This window comes from Rosa rugosa, chromosome 6, assembly GCF_958449725.1.
Source record: "Rosa rugosa chromosome 6, drRosRugo1.1, whole genome shotgun sequence".
NCBI classification, from domain to species: domain Eukaryota; kingdom Viridiplantae; phylum Streptophyta; class Magnoliopsida; order Rosales; family Rosaceae; genus Rosa; species Rosa rugosa.
The window spans coordinates 53,989,956-54,009,796 of record NC_084825.1 but is presented as its reverse complement, the minus strand read 5'-3'; the positions used below and the strand labels follow the sequence as shown (position 1 = coordinate 54,009,796).

The 19,841-nt window shown below is 38.6% G+C and overlaps 3 protein-coding genes and 1 long non-coding RNA gene across 6 annotated transcripts; 2 read left to right on the top strand and 2 right to left on the bottom strand.

Moving 5' to 3' along the window:
* Positions 1-517: 517 nt before the first annotated feature.
* On the top strand, positions 518-1,623 carry LOC133717076 (ERAD-associated E3 ubiquitin-protein ligase HRD1-like). The gene has a single exon (XM_062143710.1). It carries the CDS (start codon positions 829-831, stop codon positions 1,486-1,488), a length of 660 nt encoding a protein of 219 aa, XP_061999694.1. The 5' UTR covers positions 518-828; the 3' UTR covers positions 1,489-1,623.
* Positions 1,624-5,814: 4,191 nt separating this feature from the next.
* Positions 5,815-8,728, bottom strand: LOC133717355 (uncharacterized). 3 transcript variants are annotated; one of them, XR_009849557.1, is made up of 6 exons: positions 8,434-8,728; positions 8,293-8,357; positions 8,053-8,124; positions 7,166-7,671; positions 6,411-6,544; positions 5,815-6,266 (listed from the first exon to the last, which is right to left on the bottom strand). It is a non-coding gene; the product is annotated as an uncharacterized LOC133717355 (long non-coding RNA). The 3 variants fall into 3 exon arrangements; XR_009849556.1 differs by having other exon boundaries at positions 6,411-7,671; XR_009849558.1 differs by having other exon boundaries at positions 6,411-7,667.
* Positions 8,729-11,980: 3,252 nt separating this feature from the next.
* Positions 11,981-13,138, top strand: LOC133715176 (uncharacterized). The gene has a single exon (XM_062141567.1). The coding sequence runs from the start codon at positions 12,118-12,120 to the stop codon at positions 13,000-13,002; it is 885 nt and encodes a 294-aa protein (XP_061997551.1). The 5' UTR covers positions 11,981-12,117; the 3' UTR covers positions 13,003-13,138.
* A 3,213-nt stretch (positions 13,139-16,351) lies between these two features.
* On the bottom strand, positions 16,352-17,463 carry LOC133715635 (NDR1/HIN1-like protein 26). The gene has a single exon (XM_062142224.1). The coding sequence runs from the start codon at positions 17,273-17,275 to the stop codon at positions 16,637-16,639; it is 639 nt and encodes a 212-aa protein (XP_061998208.1). The 5' UTR covers positions 17,276-17,463; the 3' UTR covers positions 16,352-16,636.
* Between the last annotated feature and the right edge of the window lie 2,378 nt (positions 17,464-19,841).

Below are 19,841 nucleotides of genomic sequence, written 5' to 3'. Positions count from 1 at the left end.
GATTCATACTATTGTATATGCAGTGGTATTACTGACCGGAGCAATCCTGTTCAATTACTCGAGGGGAACAACAAACAATACCCGAATGATCCGTTTCTTTTCGAGTGCACATATAGTACTGAAATTTTCAGCTTTTCCTTTCTACTTATTAATTAAGGTTGAATTAACAGCAGATGAGCCAAACTTGTTGATACCTTATTCGATGAAAGTCAAGATGCGGCCATTTATTTATAAAAGAAAAATTTGAAAACCACGAGTCTTACATTTATATTTGACTTGATGCTCATATTTTCGACGGACAAATCGCCGGTGTGGTTCAGCCTGGCCGGCCAATAAATTGAACAGCGACATCAAAATCAGGGACGCAAATTTGTAGTTGAAATGTATAATCACAGCTAACATCCAAAACCGATATGCGACTTTACTGACCGTCCTCACCAAATTTTTCGTGCTGGCGGGGACTGTACATATGATAGATACATAGAAACATTAAAAGGTGAGAGACGACTACTGATCAGAAACCTTCTTTAACGGGCGGGTGCAGTCTTCTTGTGGTTATTCATGTTTTTTATATATACAACTAGCCACCTAGCTGAACATACACACATTCGAATTGGATTACCATTTTTGTGATAGTTCAATTCTGATCTCTTTCCCTTCCCCCTCTCTAATATTAGTCTGAAGTATCAGGTATATATCCTTCGATCATCCTTTCACTGCCTTCTTTTATAGCTAAAAGTCCTGACGTCGTATAAAGCTAGCTAGCTTGCAACTTCAAGCAACTGATATCAAGGCTCTAGCTAGCTGTTAATTTCTTGGATCAGCGATATGCGTGCTTCTTTCTGTAGTTGTGATATAATCCAGCGAATAAGAAGCATGCTCAAGGTGAAGTTGATGTTGTTGCTGTATGATCTTCTCAAACTTCTGCTCGAGAAGATCATCTACTATCCAGAATCATTCCTTAGACACAGTGAAGATGGTCAACAAAGTAAGGACGATAGTGATCATCAGCTGGAGGTCTTGAACTTTGAAGATGCAGCAACTTCAGATCCTACTTGGTTGCACATGCAAGTACCAGTGGTTCCGGTGGTAAATATTGACACAGAATTCATTAAGAAGCAACTACCGGTTGTGCTATACCGGGACCTAATTCTGAAGAAAACAAGCAGCCAACGCCAATTTCAAGCTACATCATCATCTTCGGAGCAGGAAATGCACAAGTCATCATGTATTGTGTGCATGAATAGCATGGAGGGCAGGGACGAGGTGAGAGAGCTGTGCAATTGTGAGCATGTTTTCCACAGAGACTGCCTGGATGCTTGGATCGGTCAGGCTCAGCTAACTTGTCCTCTTTGTAGATCTGAGCTACTAATACCCGCTCCTACTTCTGCTACTACTTCAAAGCAAGATAAAGATGGAGGAAGAGATCCATGGAGGGCCGAGAGGATGATTTACTTGTTTGGTGAAGATATTTTCTTCACGATCTAGCATTCATTTCTTTTTTGCATCAATCAAAACTGCGTTTTTTTTTTTTCCAGCTTATTTCAAGATTCGAACATAACCGATGAAAATCAAAGTTTGTAATATCTGTTATATATCTATGATATTTTAGTCTTTAGTTAATTCCCTTGCTTCTAGAAATCAACTTGGTGATAGCTGGTAGTAACTTGTAGCTAACTAGCTACTTGTTTATAAGTAATTAATGGTTTAATTGCCAAATGCATGCCAAAACTAGTTGACAAATCACATGCAGAAAACCTAGTCCAAGATTAATTATGCAAGTGGCCTCCTGTTCATAATTGCATTACATGTCAAGGATATATATGTGCGGAAGGAAATCTGCTGTCACTGTCACATCTCTCTTATTGCGACAATCTGTCCATCAACTTAACTGAGAGTTAACACCGTCATGTTAAATATTTATCAATTTACTTTTTAGTGAAAATAAGGTTATTGATTATTGAAGAACAACGGAGCCAAATTATGTGTCGAGCTCTGTACTTGACAGTACTTCCTCTTCCTTATCCATCCGTATTTTTCTTAACTATGTTTGAAGGAAAAATATCTCGCCGTTTCTTTCTGCTCTCATATCCAATTGTCTTTTCTTCTTCTTCTTCTTTCCTTTCAAAGACAAATCCCTTCAAATCCAAACTTGATTTACATAATCGTCTTCATACCAATATCACCAACCCAATTTTCATCAATTATTTTCCTCACCGCCAGATCCACTGTATTATCGTTTGCATATATCAATTTCGTCAACCCATTCTGCCCCTTTTTTTTTTTTTTTTTTTTCTCACAACCACAATCAGATAATTGTGAAATTGGTTTGGGTTGTGAAAAGATGGGGAAGAGGAGAAGCTGGGAAGGATTAACCTTGGTCTTTACAGGCCGGGATGGCTTTATGCAGAAGGATTGCCGATGGTGGTTGTTGAGATGGGTGCAGTCATGGCGGTGGAGGTAGAACTAAATCGGTGGAAGCGGTGGTTTGAGGGATTTAATATTCCCTTTTTGATTAAGGCGTTAAACATGAGTTAAAATTTATAAAATATAAAAAAAAAATTTGAAAAAAAATATAATTAATAGAGTTAACATTCTGTTTAGTGTCTTCCACTAGTCATGATATGAGTGAAGGGACAGAATTGGGATAAGTTTAATGGGAACAGCAGATTTTATCCCATATAAGTGGTTGTATTGTAAGTAAATAAGTTCCATCATTTAATAATTTGGTTATATAATTAATTAATAAGTACATCGACACACACATACACATATACATAAAACCAGTACTACTACTACTAGTCTTATAAAAAAAAATCTATGGTCTCTAGAAACCCTAGAGAAAACACTCTCTCTCTCTAGGATGCTGTTGGTTGTGTTGGTGCCTGTCCGGCTACGTCCCAGCGTTGGCGAAGGCCTCTAGCCTAGCCAGCGTACGTTGGATGCGGTCGGACGAGTAGTTTGTCTTGAAGGTGTGTCTCTCATGCTTGGAGGAGAAGATTGAAGGGTGTACCACCTCCTTTCTCTTGGTTGAAGGGAGCGGCTGACTTGTGGCTGGGATCAGAGTGGGCAGGGAACTTTGCTGGGGCAGATTGGTGTTTGGTGGCAGTCAGTGGTCGGCGGGCCAGGTTCGATGGATTAGATCGAATTTTGTTTGGTTGGTTGATGGCAGCGACCGGATGGTTGATTCGGTTCTTGTGGCAAAGCTTCTAGGGGTTGCGTGGTGTGGGATTTGGACCGCGGTGGTCAGCGTTCCTCGCCTTTGGTCTGACGGCGACGGTGTCGTAGTCTTGGTCCGACGCCAGTGGTGGATAGACCGGGGTGGAGGCGCGGCGAGGCATGTCTTGGCTTGGGCTAGGAGGGCTGGATGGCCCAATTGTTATTCTGTTCCTTTGGGCTTGGGCACTGTCTGTGGGCCCGTTATGGGCTACAGTTTGGGTTGTGGCTCAATTTTTGGGCCCTGCCCTAGGGTTTATTTTACTTTATGTTATTGTTTATTTATGTTATTTAGTTTTACTGCGCTTTATGCGAGCAATAAGTCTCTACATTAGTTGTGTAGGGCTAGTCAGGCTTTGTGCCTGTGTATGCACTCAAAGTGCTTTGTCTGCTCTGGGTAGGCAGTGAGTTCTTTACTTTGTCAAATGGTCGCTACTGCCTAGTGGCAGGGTGAAGCTAAGTGAGTGTCGTCGGTTCTATTTTTCGGCAGCAACATAGTAAGAAAGCTGGGCTATTGGTAATTATGCTACGTTGTAATCGGGTTACATATTAAGTTATTTTTCCGTTATGTCACCACTATGTCAAAGCAAATGGAGTAGCCATTATAACACTTTTTGCTAGTTGGTGCTTGTTTGAATACATGTCTTATGTAGAGATTCCTGATATTATTTCAGGACATACTCTAGATGCTTATTGTACTTAGGGGTTTAGGCTTAATGTCCCCTCTTTGTATCCGACAGTTTCATTAATCAAGGCTTAAGGACAGCCACACCGGTCATTTATTAAAAAATAATAAAAAATTCTAGTACTACGTATAACGTACTAGTCTAGAAGTCATTTCCCTACAAGGCAGGCAACCTAGACACTTGTCCACCCATCAAAGTATAGTTTAAATTTCTCGTGAACGATCTTAATTATTGATGCTTATATTTTTGTCCAATACATATTGTAAGCTTATTGTGAACCTAACGCTTAGAGCTTGCCCCATTTCCACAACTGTATATAGTAGCCATTCATGTGATCTTCACAAGAACACAGATGTTCGTCGCCATTATATAGAAGCATGTATGTCGAGATCAACCCAAATTAAAAACTGTTCTAATTCTTTATAAACTACATTATTGCTATTATTGCTATTTCAATTTTATCCGGCATTGCTACAGAAATCTAAAGAAGGAGCAGCTTTAATTACTTACTGATCGGAACTAAATTGTAGGGTGGCTCTAAAGAGGGAAAACTGATCCGTACGTTCTCTTCTGAAACATAGTTTTACGTACGAATCTAGTTCAGTTCCAAATTAGCTATTTCAATTGAGAGTATGCTCCTTAAAATCAACAGAGACGACGACTTTTTTTTTTTTTTTTTGTAATTAGCCAGGGCATACAGTTGACTGCTACCAAGTTATAGGTAGCAGTTAATATATGCCTGTTATGGAGGTATATTTATAATTTTATATTCGGTATGAAGCTACTGAATCTGGACATGAATATATGATCAATCAAAAAGATCCATAGCTGTTGAGGGACGTAGAACTAGTTAATATAATCTGGAAATATATTCGATCATTTCATGCATTAATTCAGTAGTTTTTCAGAAATCAGAGGTCAGAAGCTTGATGTGTCAAGTGATTGAGAAACTTGCATATCCCGGCCAATTAGCTTTACTAATTTGTCATAGTCTCATTCTCTTCATGAAGAAGATGACCATATTCAAAACGTAAAGTTGGCGACAACGATGAGATCGAGCATCATCGTCAACATATATCGATCAGTAGCAAGTTAGTGGCAACTGTGATCATATATATACAACGATCTTGATCAAATATCTTGAGGTTTACAATTTATAATTCTAGAATATCCATACTGACATATTGTAATGCATGTTTCACTACTAGCAAAACAACAATTACCCACGGATTTTAATCTGTGGGTAATAAGACTATCTCACACTGATTTAAGTGTGTGATAGCTTTTACACACAGTACACGCACAGATTGGTGTTACCGTGCGGTTTGGAGGGGGGGGTAATGCTCATCTCACACGGATTATGTTGTCCGTGCGAAATACTAACGTGGGCCCCACTATAATTCCATAAATATAAATTACCAGAATTGAACAAAATCCGTGTGAACAACTCTATTTCACACGGATATCTGTAGCAAATGTTTACCTATCTCACACGGATTTCTGTGTCAAATATGTACTCATCTCACACGGATTATGTTGTCTGTGTGAAATAGTAACGTGGGCCCCACTATAATTCCATAAATCTAAATTACCGGAATGGAACGTAATCCGTGTGAACAACTCTATTTCACACGGATTTCTGTGGCAAATGTATAAATTGTATTTCACACGGATATCTGTATGAGAATATATTTCACACGGATTTCTGTGTGAAAACCTATAACCTATTGACACGGATTTCAGTAGGTAATCCCTATACTCTAACTCGCACTGATTTCAGTGTGTAAGATTGACAGCATTTAAAAAAAAAATATTTCTGCTAATTAATTTGCAACCTGAACATAATAATACTTTTATTTATCTACAATAAATATACTTCAAATATTTACAATAAAGTGAACAAATCCACAACTCAATCGAAAATATTAAACTTTGCATTCATAGCAAGATGTTATTTACATTCCTAGCAAAATACATTTCATACCAAAGTAAATTCTTGGATTACAAAAAAAAAAGGCTGCTTTCTAGCATACATTGTTATTGAAGGTGGAATATCACTAAGATTTCCCCCTTTTAACAATATAATCCTTGTCCAAGAATAATTTCCATCAAAATGCTTTGAGGACCAACTCAAAGTAGACAAACATAACCATCAAACCAGCTAATGGTAAGTGAAACCAACCCTTTCAGTTCAGCAGCGAATTTGGAACAGTTTGAGGCATTTCGGGTCGATACCCATCATTGATGGCTCAGGAAGCAATGCGCAGTCTGCATCCTCACCTCTACTAGCATAGTGTTCACCATACCATCTTGTATCTAGTTGCCCAGCTCCATAATAAACAGACAAGAAGGCAAAGACTCTACCTGCAGTTACATTTAAAGGAGACAAAAACCTTATCATTCTTTATAAATCATATGATGAAAAGAACAATAGTTGAATGATAGATGACAACAGAGCACTGAGATGCAAAATATACAGTTTTATGAGATGTGAGATTCACCACATACCTAATGCAAATGTGCTTCTGTACTCAGAATTTCAGCTCCAAGGTTTGCCTGTTGCTGTTATCCTCTCCCATGAATAAAGTTGTTGGTCCAAGCGTTTCCAGTGCTGATCCATTAGGGTCCATACAAGTTTCCACCTGTGATAAAGTTACAGATATTATTTAGAAACCAAACTTTGATCATACAGCAATAGTGATTTGGGAACAGCTACAGGTTCTTGATCTCTCCATGTGCCAAAAACTGGTATGCAAGAACTTGTCAAAAGGTAACCATTCACGCAGTCATGATATATATCGCATGAAGCATTTTGAGTTTTGATAACTACTTTTCTATAACTAGATTCAATTCGGCTTATGACAAATGACTTTGGCCTTTATCACTGAGTGGAAAAACATAACTGAAGTCAAGTATGTGGCTACGTCTATGTTTATACTTTATAGGTTTGATTGGTAACGTCTGTCTCAATTTTCCAGCCATATCAAACTCCCTAATAGCATCGGAAACAAACAACCTGATTAATGATACTATCATTTTTATCTTTTCAACAATCAAGAAAGGCAGTAAAGCACACATATCAGAAACAACAATAAATTACTGATGACATATTAAAACAAGAGCAGTATGAAAGTAAATGTGATAGCAAGAAAGAAAAAACAAGATTACAAGCAGACCAGAAGCACACCAAATCTCACATGACAAACGAACCACAGAAGCCAAGAGGGGGGAAAAACAATCCAATCACATGTGTAGTAAGTTACCGTGGACAAATGGATGGACCAAAGTCTACATACTCTGGCTTAGATATCCACATCTACATTAAGCAAACCAACAGTCAAATTTATACTAGAATCATACCACCTGAACAAAACACTCCAAGAATTCATGAAAATGGAAGAGCTGGTCATTTTATATGCAACGTATCTACTGATTTGTTCAACTTACAACCTGATCCTGATATGATCTTTTACAAGTCACAACCAACTTAGTAAACCCTTAGCCTCTATTTTATTCCTCGAGAATACGAGGGAATCCACACATTTTCTAGTTTCGGAGTTTATCCTCTTAAATCCTTTTATAGAAAATTCAAATTCATCAACCAACAATTTCTATGGTTAATATAAATAATATCAAAGAAAAGTTCATGATAAATCAAATATAAAAGAATGGTCATTGCTGGAATGTGCTCAGTGACGCCAACATAGGCCTTTCCATCCAAGCACTGTACTTTCTCTTTCTCTTGAAGTAAACATCTTGACAAACCTGACTACAGAAAACAAACAAAAATGTAGTTAACATTGTGCAAGGTGTTGATTATCTCTAGGCCAGGCTCTAGAGAGATAAAGACCATTAATCCCAAACACAAAGCAGAGCTTGAAACTCTCAATCACAAACAGCAAATGAAATCTAAGATGCAAATATAAACTCAAATAACTTTATCACCAATCTAATGCTTCTTCCTAGACGAACCTAAGACAAAACCAACCCAGCACATACTACAATCATGGATTTTTAAGTGAAGCTTGTGATTTTTGTAGGTTCAGAAAACAAAACTGAGATGCATTTCATACGCTTAGGGAAATAGAGAGTGGCATGAAGTGAATTGAACGTATATATGGAAGATGAGGGTTTTGAGAATTGAATATACCTAGAGAGGAATTGAGAGTTGGAGAGATAGATCTGCTTAGAGATTCAAACCCCTGTAACAATTAGTGTGGAACTGCAAATAGACACCAAAAAATGTATTGAACATTTAAGCCAAATGATAATTCAAATAAAAGTTTAGCTATTAGATTATGACAAAATTCCCTTGTCCTATATGTCTAACAGTAATTATCCAACAAATTTAGGCATGCAAGTTATAGTAACATTCAGTCATAGGACGTACCTATGATCAAGAGTGAAACCCGACATATAGGACCTCCTCATATAACATTCAGCAATGAACTCACTCTGAAAGCCAAAACGATATATGAGCTCTTAATTCACAATCGAAATGGCGCAAACCCCACTTGGTTTGCTCACTTACCCAGAATTGAATGATAGAGATAGGGAGTAATGGGCGGAGACACCGGATCGAAATTGGGGGAGATATCAAATTGTTGTTGCCTACGACCGCTTCCAGACCTCTGATAAGGCTGAATCGATTTGGGGGAGAAGGACATCGATACGCTTTAGGGGTGGGGGAGAAGGACATGGATCGATATGCTTCAGATTTGGATCAATTTGCTGGTTGTAAGCGGAATTTCCACAGAAATCCGTGTGAAATGCATTTACCTTTGCTACTGATATCCGTGTGTATGTACCTCAGTAATCCACGGAAATCCGTGTGTAGTACTACTAGGGGAGGGAAATTGAATTTGTTCCAAAAAAGTGAGCGGGAGAAAATTTACCACAAAAATCCGTGTGAGATACATATATATTTACACACGGATTTTGTAGGGAGAATTTTGTAGCTAATGGTTCTTTTCACACGAATTTCCGTGTTAACATTTCACACAGATATCCGTGTGCGTTACTCATTTCACACAGATGTCTGTACTAAAAACCGGTCAACCCTTTAAACGCTTCTACTTCCCTAAGGGGAGCCGACCCTTGAGGAGATAAAATTTCAGAAATTTTTACATTAGTTGATATAGCTTCTACCCATGAGAGCATGAGAGTTTACAGATCAAAAAAATAAGTTACGAGTGAGCGGTTATGAGCATATTAGTTTTATGTAGTATTTAAGGTTTAGGGTTGACCTACTAGATCGAAACCCAAACGACGACGAAAATAGCTGAAATTTTGAACACAACCATTTATTCTTATCATGATAACATCCTACGGTCGATTTTGATAAAGTCTATTTCTTACGCATTGTTGCTTATGGAATGTATACTTTTCATTATAACTAATAAACTATTTATACCACATTAGTAGACATATAAGAATTTTGTGCAATCTAAAAAATAAAAATTGAAAATTGATAAATTTGACATTACCCATCTATATATAGTGTATTAATAGGTATTGTGTAAAAGAATTAACTCAATCCGCCGTTATTTCGATATCAAATAAGTGATCAACCTTATATACACCTATACTTCCCTAAGGGGAGTTAAACCACGAGGAGATAAACTTTGCAACATTTTTACATTATTTGGTATACCTCATATTCATGAGAGTATGAGAGCTGACAGATCGAAAAAATAAGTTGCGAATGAGCGGTTATGAGCATATTAGTTTTATGTGGTATTTAGGGTTCAGGGTTGATCTAGTAGATCGAGACCTAAACGATAACAAAAATATCTGAAATTTTGAACATAACTATTTATTCTAATCATGACAACATCTAACGGTCGATTTTGATAAAGTCTATTTCCTCCACATTGTTGCTCATGGAAGGTATACTTTTCTTTACAACTAATAAACTAGTTATACCACAGTAGTAGACATATAAGAATTTTGTGCGAACAAAAAAATCAAAATTGAAAATTAATAAATTTGACATTACCCATCTATTTAGAGTGTATTATTAGGTATTGTGTAAAAAAATTAACTCAATCCGCCGTTATTTCGATATCAAATAAGTGATCAACCTTATATACACCTATACTTTTTCACACGGATTTTTGTAGTTAATTGTTCTTTTCACACCTATCCGTGTGAAAAGGTTTTAGTTTTTACACAGACATCCGTTACTGATATTCATTTCACACAGAAATCTGTACCAAAAACTTATTGTAACGGAAATCCGTCCCTCCATAAATCACATAACATAAAAAATTAACGATTTCTAAATAAACTAATTTATAATACGTACAGAAATCTGTCTGAAATACATTTTTAGCAAATATAAGATGTCCGTGTGTTAACTTTTTTTGTTTTTTTACAACAGTATCCACAGTAATCTGTGGGAATATTCAAATATTGAGCGGGAATAAATTGATTAGCCCGGCCTTATTTTTTGAAAATAAATAATTAGTCATTAGTTTTTTTTTTTATTGATAATAATTTTCTTTCAAGTTATTTTGCCACAGAAATCCGTGTGAAATACTTATATAAGAACAATGGCCAAATTTGATCAATCTGCTAATTATAAGCAGAATAACCACGGAAATCCGTGTGAAATACTTACACATTTGCAACCTCGGTAACCACTAACTATCATGTTAATTGTCAGTCGATTATTTACACGGAATTCTGTGTGTAGTCTCATTATTCACACGGAATTCTGTGTGTAGTCTCCTTTTCAAACGGAATTCTGTAGCCAATTGTTCTTTTCACACGGATAACTGTGTCAATATTTTCACACGGAAATCTGTGTGTATTACTCATTTCACACAGAAATCTGTATCAAATCCTTACTGTAACGGAAATCTGTCCCTCCGTAATTCACATAACAAAAAAAAATTAATTATTTCGAAATAAACTAATTTCTAATACATACAGAAATCAGTGTGAATTGATCTTCACACAAATATCCGTGTAAAAATATTTTACCGTTTACACAGACATCTGTTACTGCTGTTTATTCACACGGATTTCCGTCGATATTGTTATTGTATAAATTACTGTGAGCCTAATTATCCTCTTTTCACACGGATATCTGTGTCAACATTTCACACAGATATTTGTGTGTTACTCATTTCACACAGAAATCTGTATCAAATACTTATTGTAACGGAAATCTGTCCCTCCATAATTCACATAACATAAAAAAATTAATAATTTCGAAATAAACTAATTTATAATACGTACAGAAATCAGTGTGAATTGATTTTCACACAGATATCCGTGTGAAAATGTTTTAGTTTTTACACAGATATCTGTGACTATTGTTTATGCACACGGATTTGCGTTGATATTGTTATTGTATAAATTATTGTGGGCCCGATTATGCTCATTTCACACGGATTTCTGTTACTATTTCTATTTCACACGGATATCTGTGGCTTTTAACTACAGTAAATCCGTGTGTGTTGTTATTTTGCTAGTAGTGAGTCCTACGGACTTGCGTACACGGTTGTATAGTGCACCCTGATGGGGAAACTTCTGTATCCAATTATCTAGCTCTACTAATTTGTCAGTCTCATTCTCTTCATGAAGAAGATGATCATATACTCGATATTCAAAACGTGAAGTTGGCGATGACGATACTAATGAGAGCATGCATCATCGTCAACATCAGGTCGAGATGAATTTTGCAGAAGAGTTAGCACCTCCAGAATATTAAATTACTGGTTGCAGTTGCAGGTACCGGCGCGCGGTGCATTTCTTGTGATAAAGTAATCTGGGGTTCACATCCAAAACCAATTGGCAATGGATGGAGTGACCCAAACCCTTATAAACCCATAAACAAAATTATATTTTTCCAATGTGAGAGTTATATTTATACACATTCTCAACACCTTGATCTACGCTGAATTGGTTGAGAAGCAACTCGCGGTGGTGAAATGCCGGACCTTGTTTGCTAGCTTGGTGGGTATTTTCTTTTCTAATTTTCTAGAGAAGAAATTACTCATGGAATACGTGGACCAAGTTATAGTTTGGACTTTGAAGCCACAATTCAAATTTAACTCCATCTCCAAAACCCAATAGAAACTTGGGTCCTAAGAAAGAACGACCCAACAATCCCAACAATATGATTTCTCCAACCCCTCTCTCTTCTTAAATCAGATTACTATGGCGGCCACCACCACCAGACCACCAGCCATCCCCAATCGTTGACATGCCATCGCCGCAACAACCACCAATCAGTAACAGCCACGTCAACCTCCCCGAAACCCCCAACAACAAGCTCCCGATCGTACCCGATCTCCTCCTCTCCGCCCTCTCCGTCTTTTTCCTCTTCTCCTCCTCCTCCTCCTCCAAAATCACCCTCCTCCCCAAAACCCCACTCTTCAATTTCCCATCCTACCCTCGCCGATTCGTCAAAATCCCCACAATGTCGCTCCACCACCACCGGAACTTCGCCACGCCGCAATCGCTCTCCGATTGGCTCAAGCCGCGCCTCCGCTCCGACTCGCTCGCCTCGTGGGGCGTGAAGCCGGGGACCAAGAACGTCCACAACCTCTGGCTCGAGCTCTCCGAAGGCGAAAGCTCCCTAGCCGACTCGACCCCGCCGGTTCGGACCGTCCACGTCGTCACGGTTCGGGTCATCGGCGCTCAAAACCGGGTCTTGGTCGAAGCCGAGCAACAGTTATCGGACGGCAGCGTCAGGAGCCGGGGGAGGCCCCTGTCGGAGAAGATGAAGCCCGGCGAGGACCCCATGTCGGCGGCGAACCGGGCCGTGTTGGAAGAGCTCGGGTCGATACTAAACGGGTCGGGTCAAGACGGCATTGTGAAGATTGTACCCGGTTCGTATGGCAAGAAGGTGGAGGAGCGGAGCTCGGCGTCGTATCCGGGGTTGCCGGCGTGTTACGAGCTGCATTCGGTGGATGCTACGGTGGAGGGCTTGCCGGAGGAGGATTTCGTGACGGAGGAGGAGCATGAGTATGCCGATTCCGGCGAGACAAGTGTTGCTCATGAGGCTGTGTCTGTCAAGAAGCATTTCTGGAAATGGGTTAGTCTTGATTCGATAAACCATGAGCCTATTCGAAATGTAATGCAGTAGTCTTACTTATATAACAATCTTATTTTGTAGTTGTAGTAGCAGAGTTTTCAGACTGTGAGATTCTGTGCAGTAATTCATAGAATGTACCATTTACTTTTGCTTTTGGTCATAATAAATAGAATTTTTGAACTGACTATGTTTCGAGATTTTATGATTGTGATTGTGGTGATGTTTGTTGCAAATTAAAGCTTTAGTTTACACAAATAGAAAAGAACTTGAATGCTTTCTGTAAATGTATTAGTCATTGATAATTTATACAACAAGTCAGGGTTTGTGTAGTCGTGTTTCATTGTGTAGTCAGGGTTTGTGATTGTGGTGATGTTTGTTGCAAATTAAAGCTTTAGTTTACACAAATAGAAAAGAACTTGAATGCTTTCTGTAAATGTATTAGTCATTGATAATTTATACAACAAGTCAGGGTTTGTGTAGTCGTGTTTCATTGGGTCTGAAGAGATTTCTAATGGTGTTGGTAAACTTAGCTAGTGTTTACACTTTTTGATTGGTGGGTGGGTTGAAATTTTTGCTGAGGCAAGTATTCAATATAGAGATTAGAGAGAAATAGTTAAATGAAACGGGGACATATGACTCCTTTTCAGGCTTTGAGTTCTCTAGTTCAATCTATGATATGCAGTTGTTGGTAGCAAAAGATACAATTCACCTTCATGATGAGTGATCACTTTTATATGCCATAGCCATTTGGAATTTTTGTTTTGAGTGGTGTGAACTCCTTGATTCTCCCAGTTCTAGTGTTTGATTAGATCTTTAAGGTCATTGGATCAAGATTTGTACTCAACTTTAAAACTATCTCTCACTTTCCTCGTATGTTTATTCCTTATATATGGCAAATTTTCATTCATGTCACCCTTAAATGTGGATTAGCTGTTGCCTGTTGGAAGTTTTACCATTACCTTGATTGGTTGATGCTACTTGAGATTGACCACCTCCTTCTTTAACCTTTCTGTCAGCTAACAACTGCTATAGATTTTTCTGTTCAATGTTTGACATGTTATTGACTCAATAGTTAGTGTTTGATCTTAGATATTGTAGGGTTTTCCTGTAAATTCATGTTCCTAAATCAGTTATCAAATTTTTGATGAACTAATGTTTGTCCAAGAAAAGGTGCTAGGTGTCCCTAGAAATTACCCTGTATATATTGACACGCATTTATAAAAGCAGCATTTTCCTGAAGTTTGTATGGTTCTTTAGGCTATTCAGAGCTATTTTGTGGGGACATATCACTAGCTATCTTTTGGATCCTCAGAAAGTAGTTCTACTTTTAAATTTGTGTTGCGGGTCTTGGATTTTCAAGAGGTAGTAAAGTATTTCTTCTTTTGCTTTTCAAGAGGTAGTAAAGTATTGTTTGTCACCATCATAAATGTTTAAGTTTTTTTTTTTTTTTGAGAATAATAGTCAACCATTTTATTAATAATAAACATAAGAAAAATTACAACCTAAAGATGTAGAAACTACATCAAAATATAAACTAATAAGGGAAATACTAGATACCATAAAGCAACGGAAATAAAACCGATCAAAGGTACGAAGGGATGCAATTAAGCATTTGATGACGCCCAGGACAGAGTCCGAGCGATGTAAAACGGTTCCAATAGTATGGCCGACCATACTTCCACGCATATAAATACGTCGAATAGAGGGTAACCTTCTATCAAGGTAACCGCCGGTAGTGTGACCGACCTTACCCACTCCACACAAATTAATACGTCGAGTAGAGAGCAATCTTCTACCTAGGTAGCCAAAATTCCAAATCCAGAGTATAGCAGAAAGAGGAATCCGTAAGAAGTCGCCTGGATCCCAAATACGAATCCAAAGAGAAGACAGATTCCAATCAAAGGCCCATCTTGAAAAGCCCAAACCAATAGGAGCCCAGGTCCAGATCCATAGGTGGGCACCCAAAATCTCTCTGGGCACCCAGACCTGCCTTGTCCGCGACCCCAGCCACCGAGCCGCCGAACCTCGCCGGAGGTACCTCGTCCCGGACCTGTTCGCACTAAGCAAGGCATTGCCGCCTGCCTCACCACCCTTGTGGCGATGCCCATTGATGACCGGAAAGCTTCTGCACCAGACCCAAGCCCCGCTGGTCAGATCTGGAGAAAAGCCATCACCGAAGCCAAAAACCCACTCCGGCCGCCGATACGTCATCGTCCCAGCATCAATACTCTTGGTCAAGCAACCGTACGCCATACACCGCACCACCGCAGGACCAGATCTATCCAAGAGACCCACTTTCAGCCTTGCCCGACTCGGTCGGAGACGATTCACCGCCGGTGCCTTTCCACCCCAGCAAGGTGGCACGACCCCTTCTTTTCCCCACCAACCACGATCAGATAAAGGCTGGGACCAGAAAGACGCCGCCGGGAAGCATCCTTGCCGCAACTGGTAAGCACGCACGATGGAAGTCGTGGGCCAAGGTAACGGCGCCGAGAACAGTGCCGGAAATTTGCTCCATCGACGATGGAGGAAAGTACAGAGAGGCCACGAGCGGCTCTCTCCCAACCCTAGCAGAGCGCTAGGTATTCTCATTTTTACTCTACTCAATCATCTAGACTAGGGTATAATTTATAAATGTTTAAGTTCTGGACCGTTTAGTCGTTGCAAGATGTTAGAGTCAATTGTTAACTAACTATTCTCTAATAGCTCGTTAGTTGCCATCACCTTCCATTTATGTGAAGGATTTTGCTAATTGAAGGAGTTTTTGAGGTTAGCCTAAAGTTAATCAGACTGTCGGCCGATGAAATGCTTTTAACTGTAACCAGACATTTTTCTTTGTATTTTCTCTTATAAAATCTATTACCTCCTTAAATTCGATTTTTCTTTCTTGCTGAAGAATCCCTTGACTTTTAAGCAGCAACTCTCAGAACAGTGTTCTGGGACAATTTTTACCTATCATCTTCCCAGAATCGGTAACATTCCCGAGTATATTCAAGTGTTGGGTTGGTGTGATACATTATAATATATAGTGTGTACATATAAGAAAGATTCGTTTTGTACTCGCATCTCTTTTTGCTTGGCGCCAAAACGCAAGAGTCCATGCACTAACAAGTCGTTAAAGGTGGTGAGGGATTGAACTGTAAATTTGAACATTCCTTAGTGAAGAATATAATGGATTTCCCTCCTTTTTCTTTTCCTCTGCTTTTTTTTCTGGTTGGCATCTCACCTATCATTACCTCTTTTATGTCTTTATCCGTCAATCTGTCCTTTTCCGTTTCTTCCTGCCCACAAATCAACAACAACCGTACTAGGAAAACGTGATGAACACACACAATCCTCATCTTTCAGTGTTCATCATCAGTCTTCTCAAAAAACTAAAACCCATTACTGGAAACGAATCTACAAGAACATGAACAACACCAAAGCTTTTCTTCGCCCACTTTCTATTGCTAGAAACTGAGAAGATAAGATTTTACAATACAAACACGCTTTTCATTCTCACTTATGTACATGATCATTACTTCAAGTCCTATTATTTCAATCAGCATAACATACCTCAACACCAAGCAATCATATTCAGACTAATAATAAAAGCAAATTAACAACTCGATCTAGGCAGTGAAGTAATCTAGTCATCACTGTGATTCATGTTAGTAATAGACTAATAGCAGTAGTCTTAATTGGTTCAGACAGTGGTAGAACACTGAGTCCCCTGCCTAGTAGTGAGTGGACCTGTTGGGAGAGAAGGACCGAAAGCCATAACAGCAACGCAATCCACGTTCACTCTGTATCTCCCGGACACCCAAGTTCCTACCTTCCACCTTAGTCGTCCGAGCACTTTGAGATTCAAAACCAGTCTCCCAGCCGTCTGATCACGACCCACTTCATAACCGAAGGAGGGAGCCACCGGCAAACCATTTCCAATCAAAGAAGCAGTCAAGACATTGCTGTCTTCGTGTCCTTGGTAGAAAGGAGGCAGAGATGTGTAAACTGTGATCTGTTGGCCTTTGTATTGAGCATAGACTTGAAGCTCGTCGTAGTAAATGCCAACTTTTTGATTGGGATTCTTGGAAAGCAAGGTGAGTTGGACGGAGGAGTTGAGGAGGTTATTGGTTCCTGAGAGGTTGAGCTGGTAGATATCAGCTTCTTTGAGAGAGAACTGAGGCTTGGTGGGGTGTAGTATAAGCCAAACAAGTAATATTAAACAGAGGATTGTGGTGAAAAGTGTAGAGAATACTGCGAATAGCTTCTTGCAGAGCTTGTTAATTTTCAGTCCGTGCTTATCGCCACAGTGTTTAGGAGATTTCGTGAGGGCTTGAGACATTTGCTAAAGGAAGAGAGATGAAAGAACTCGAAAGTCAGAGATAGATGAGAAGAGATTTAGAGGGCTAAGTAATAAAGGGAGGGGAGCTGATGGGGTTATATATATAAAGGAAGAGGAAGCTGAAAGCTGCAATAATTTTGGTCTCTCCTCGCTACTTTTCACTGGCAACTTCTTCTTGATGTTTGCTTGTGCTGTGTGAACTTCTGGAAAATGCCTTTAATTTCAAAGGGTTGATTGAATTTGTTAGGTACTTGATGCACATATATCAACCATTGGATCATTATACTACCTGTTAATGTTGACCACGTTCCATGATTCATCTTGGGGTAGGACGAGCTTAGCCTTTTCCTAAAAGCAAATTGAATTGTTATTGTAGTTTACTAACTTGGAATAGCAAAAGTCGCATTGATTGAATAGTTTAGAGTTAGCAAGACATGATAACAAATTAGAAAGCTGTGCTACTTCAGTAAAGCCCTGCTTTAGATTATTTACTTTTCACAACTTATATTCACTTTACAAGCATAATCTTCAAGTATATGTGGTATAAAGTTAAGCAATGTTAAGACAGATATAGTATCTCTATCCTGCATCATGATTCATGAATATACATGTTCTTTGCTATGATACAGAAGCAATGCAAAAGATCTAATAGGTTTTGGTTTGTGTACGATTCCAACATCTCATGTTATGCTTTGTAAGAAGCGTAGTTTAAAATACAGATACCACCATGTCAAAAGCATTGGACACGGGGGATATCTATCTTAGCCTGAATCAGAGATTGGATACACTTTAAGAATAATTGAGAGGAAAGTGAAGGCTTTCAAAAGAGCAATAAGAGATAGTGTAGCCAATAGATAGCCTTTTCTGGTTGATTGAAGATGAGTAAGAAATGGTGCTCCTAGTGGCAGCCCCCATAATCTCTGTCTTTGTCTCCTCTTGACTCTTGTAGTCTTGTCCCAGTAAATGCAATTAGAAAAGTGGGTTTAGGGATTAAAATACGATTAATTAGCAGTGTTACCTTGCTTAGTAAGACACTGCTGAAATTGGGAGCTTTGAAGTTCTGGTCTATTTTTTCAATGTATTGAGCTGTGCAGTAGAAAGAGTTCAAAAGTAGAGAAGACATGGAGAATCTATAAAAAAGGCTTTTGGAAACCACTGGGAAACATTACTAATCATTCATTTCTTGGTATTATTATGCATGCAGGTGCTATTACTTTTAAGTTGAGAAAAGTGCTTTGCAAGTAGTTGATGTCATCGACCGTCAGATGTGAAGACTTGTAAAGTATTACCTCGGTCATCACCGTTCGATGTGAATACCTATGTTTTGTTTTGTGATTTGGTATGGTTGGTACCTCATGCTAGAATCTTGAAGGGAATATTATACATGACTTACAGCCTTACAGCAGTTAATCAAGCCTTTGAAATTGAAGAGAGGTGTTTGATTTTTGCTTTCTTGAAACCTTTTAGTTATTGAACCCTTTAATCAAGACTCAAGAGAAAGGAGGACCCCAAAACCACCTTAATGTTTTCTCACCTGTTCTTCTTCTCTCAATTTTGCTTGCTTATTTCTTCTTCTATCTCTGGGACCAAAAAAGAGGCACCTTTATGACTTTGATTATAAAAGGAAAAAAGAAAAGGGTTTTGAGTGTTTCATTTCATTGATTGTTTTAGGGATAAGCATGCACAGATGTACCCAAAGGGTCACCTTCATCAATCCTGAGTTGCTGAGTAGTCGACTGGGCAAAAATATCATCGGTGCACCAGGAAGAATGGAAGATATCGACTAGTAACTCAAACAACTATGATAGGTACCACCGATTTGTTGAGAATATCGTACATTCCACCTTATAATATATAGTACTTGACATTTCCACCTAATCTCAACTAGTTTTGGACATATATAAATTCTACAGTGTGTCATAACGATATATCGATTTGTTTCAATAACGTGATATTCAAATAGAGTCCGGTCACCGTCAAATGATTTTAGGCAGATATCGAGATTTATACAAAGTATATGATTGCTGTAATGCAATACTTCACCTTCAATCTTACAACTGCTGCACAATTTGAGCACGGAATCACCTGCACTGCAGGTTTTATTAGCAAAGCCATTTCGTGCGAGAAGAAAAGGTAGAAGTAGAACGACGTGCCTTGAGTAGTTGCTGTAAACAAATACTTGTTTAAATTGGGTAGCCTTTATGGGAAATTACCTACCACAATTAGTGGAGAAAAGCCATTATCATTTTGATAACTTTGACAAATGTTTGCTTGGACTATAGTGCAGCAACATAGATCGTAGCCAAGTTAGACGTATCTGTTGCTACTTGCTTGCTTCCTACTAGAAAACGATGTTCCTCCACTGGAGATCCGTTGTTTTCTGGTCACCACAACCTCTATGAATTTAAACAAAATTTTAATTTATGGAAAATACTCGATAGTACGTAATGAGAAATATATGGCATCTATTATTTAGAAGATCCGAGAAAATGAGCTTTGCTCTTTCATCAAACCCACATAACCATTTTTTTCCTTCTAAGTTTATTACTTTGAAAAATTTTAAAAG

Excerpts from the sequence above, each read along its gene's own strand:
- LOC133717076 (XM_062143710.1), top strand. The coding sequence starts at position 829 with ATGCGTGCTTCTTTCTGTAGTTGTGATATAATCCAGCGAATAAGAAGC.
- LOC133715176 (XM_062141567.1), top strand. The coding sequence starts at position 12,118 with ATGCCATCGCCGCAACAACCACCAATCAGTAACAGCCACGTCAACCTC.
- LOC133715635 (XM_062142224.1), bottom strand. The coding sequence starts at position 17,275 with ATGTCTCAAGCCCTCACGAAATCTCCTAAACACTGTGGCGATAAGCAC.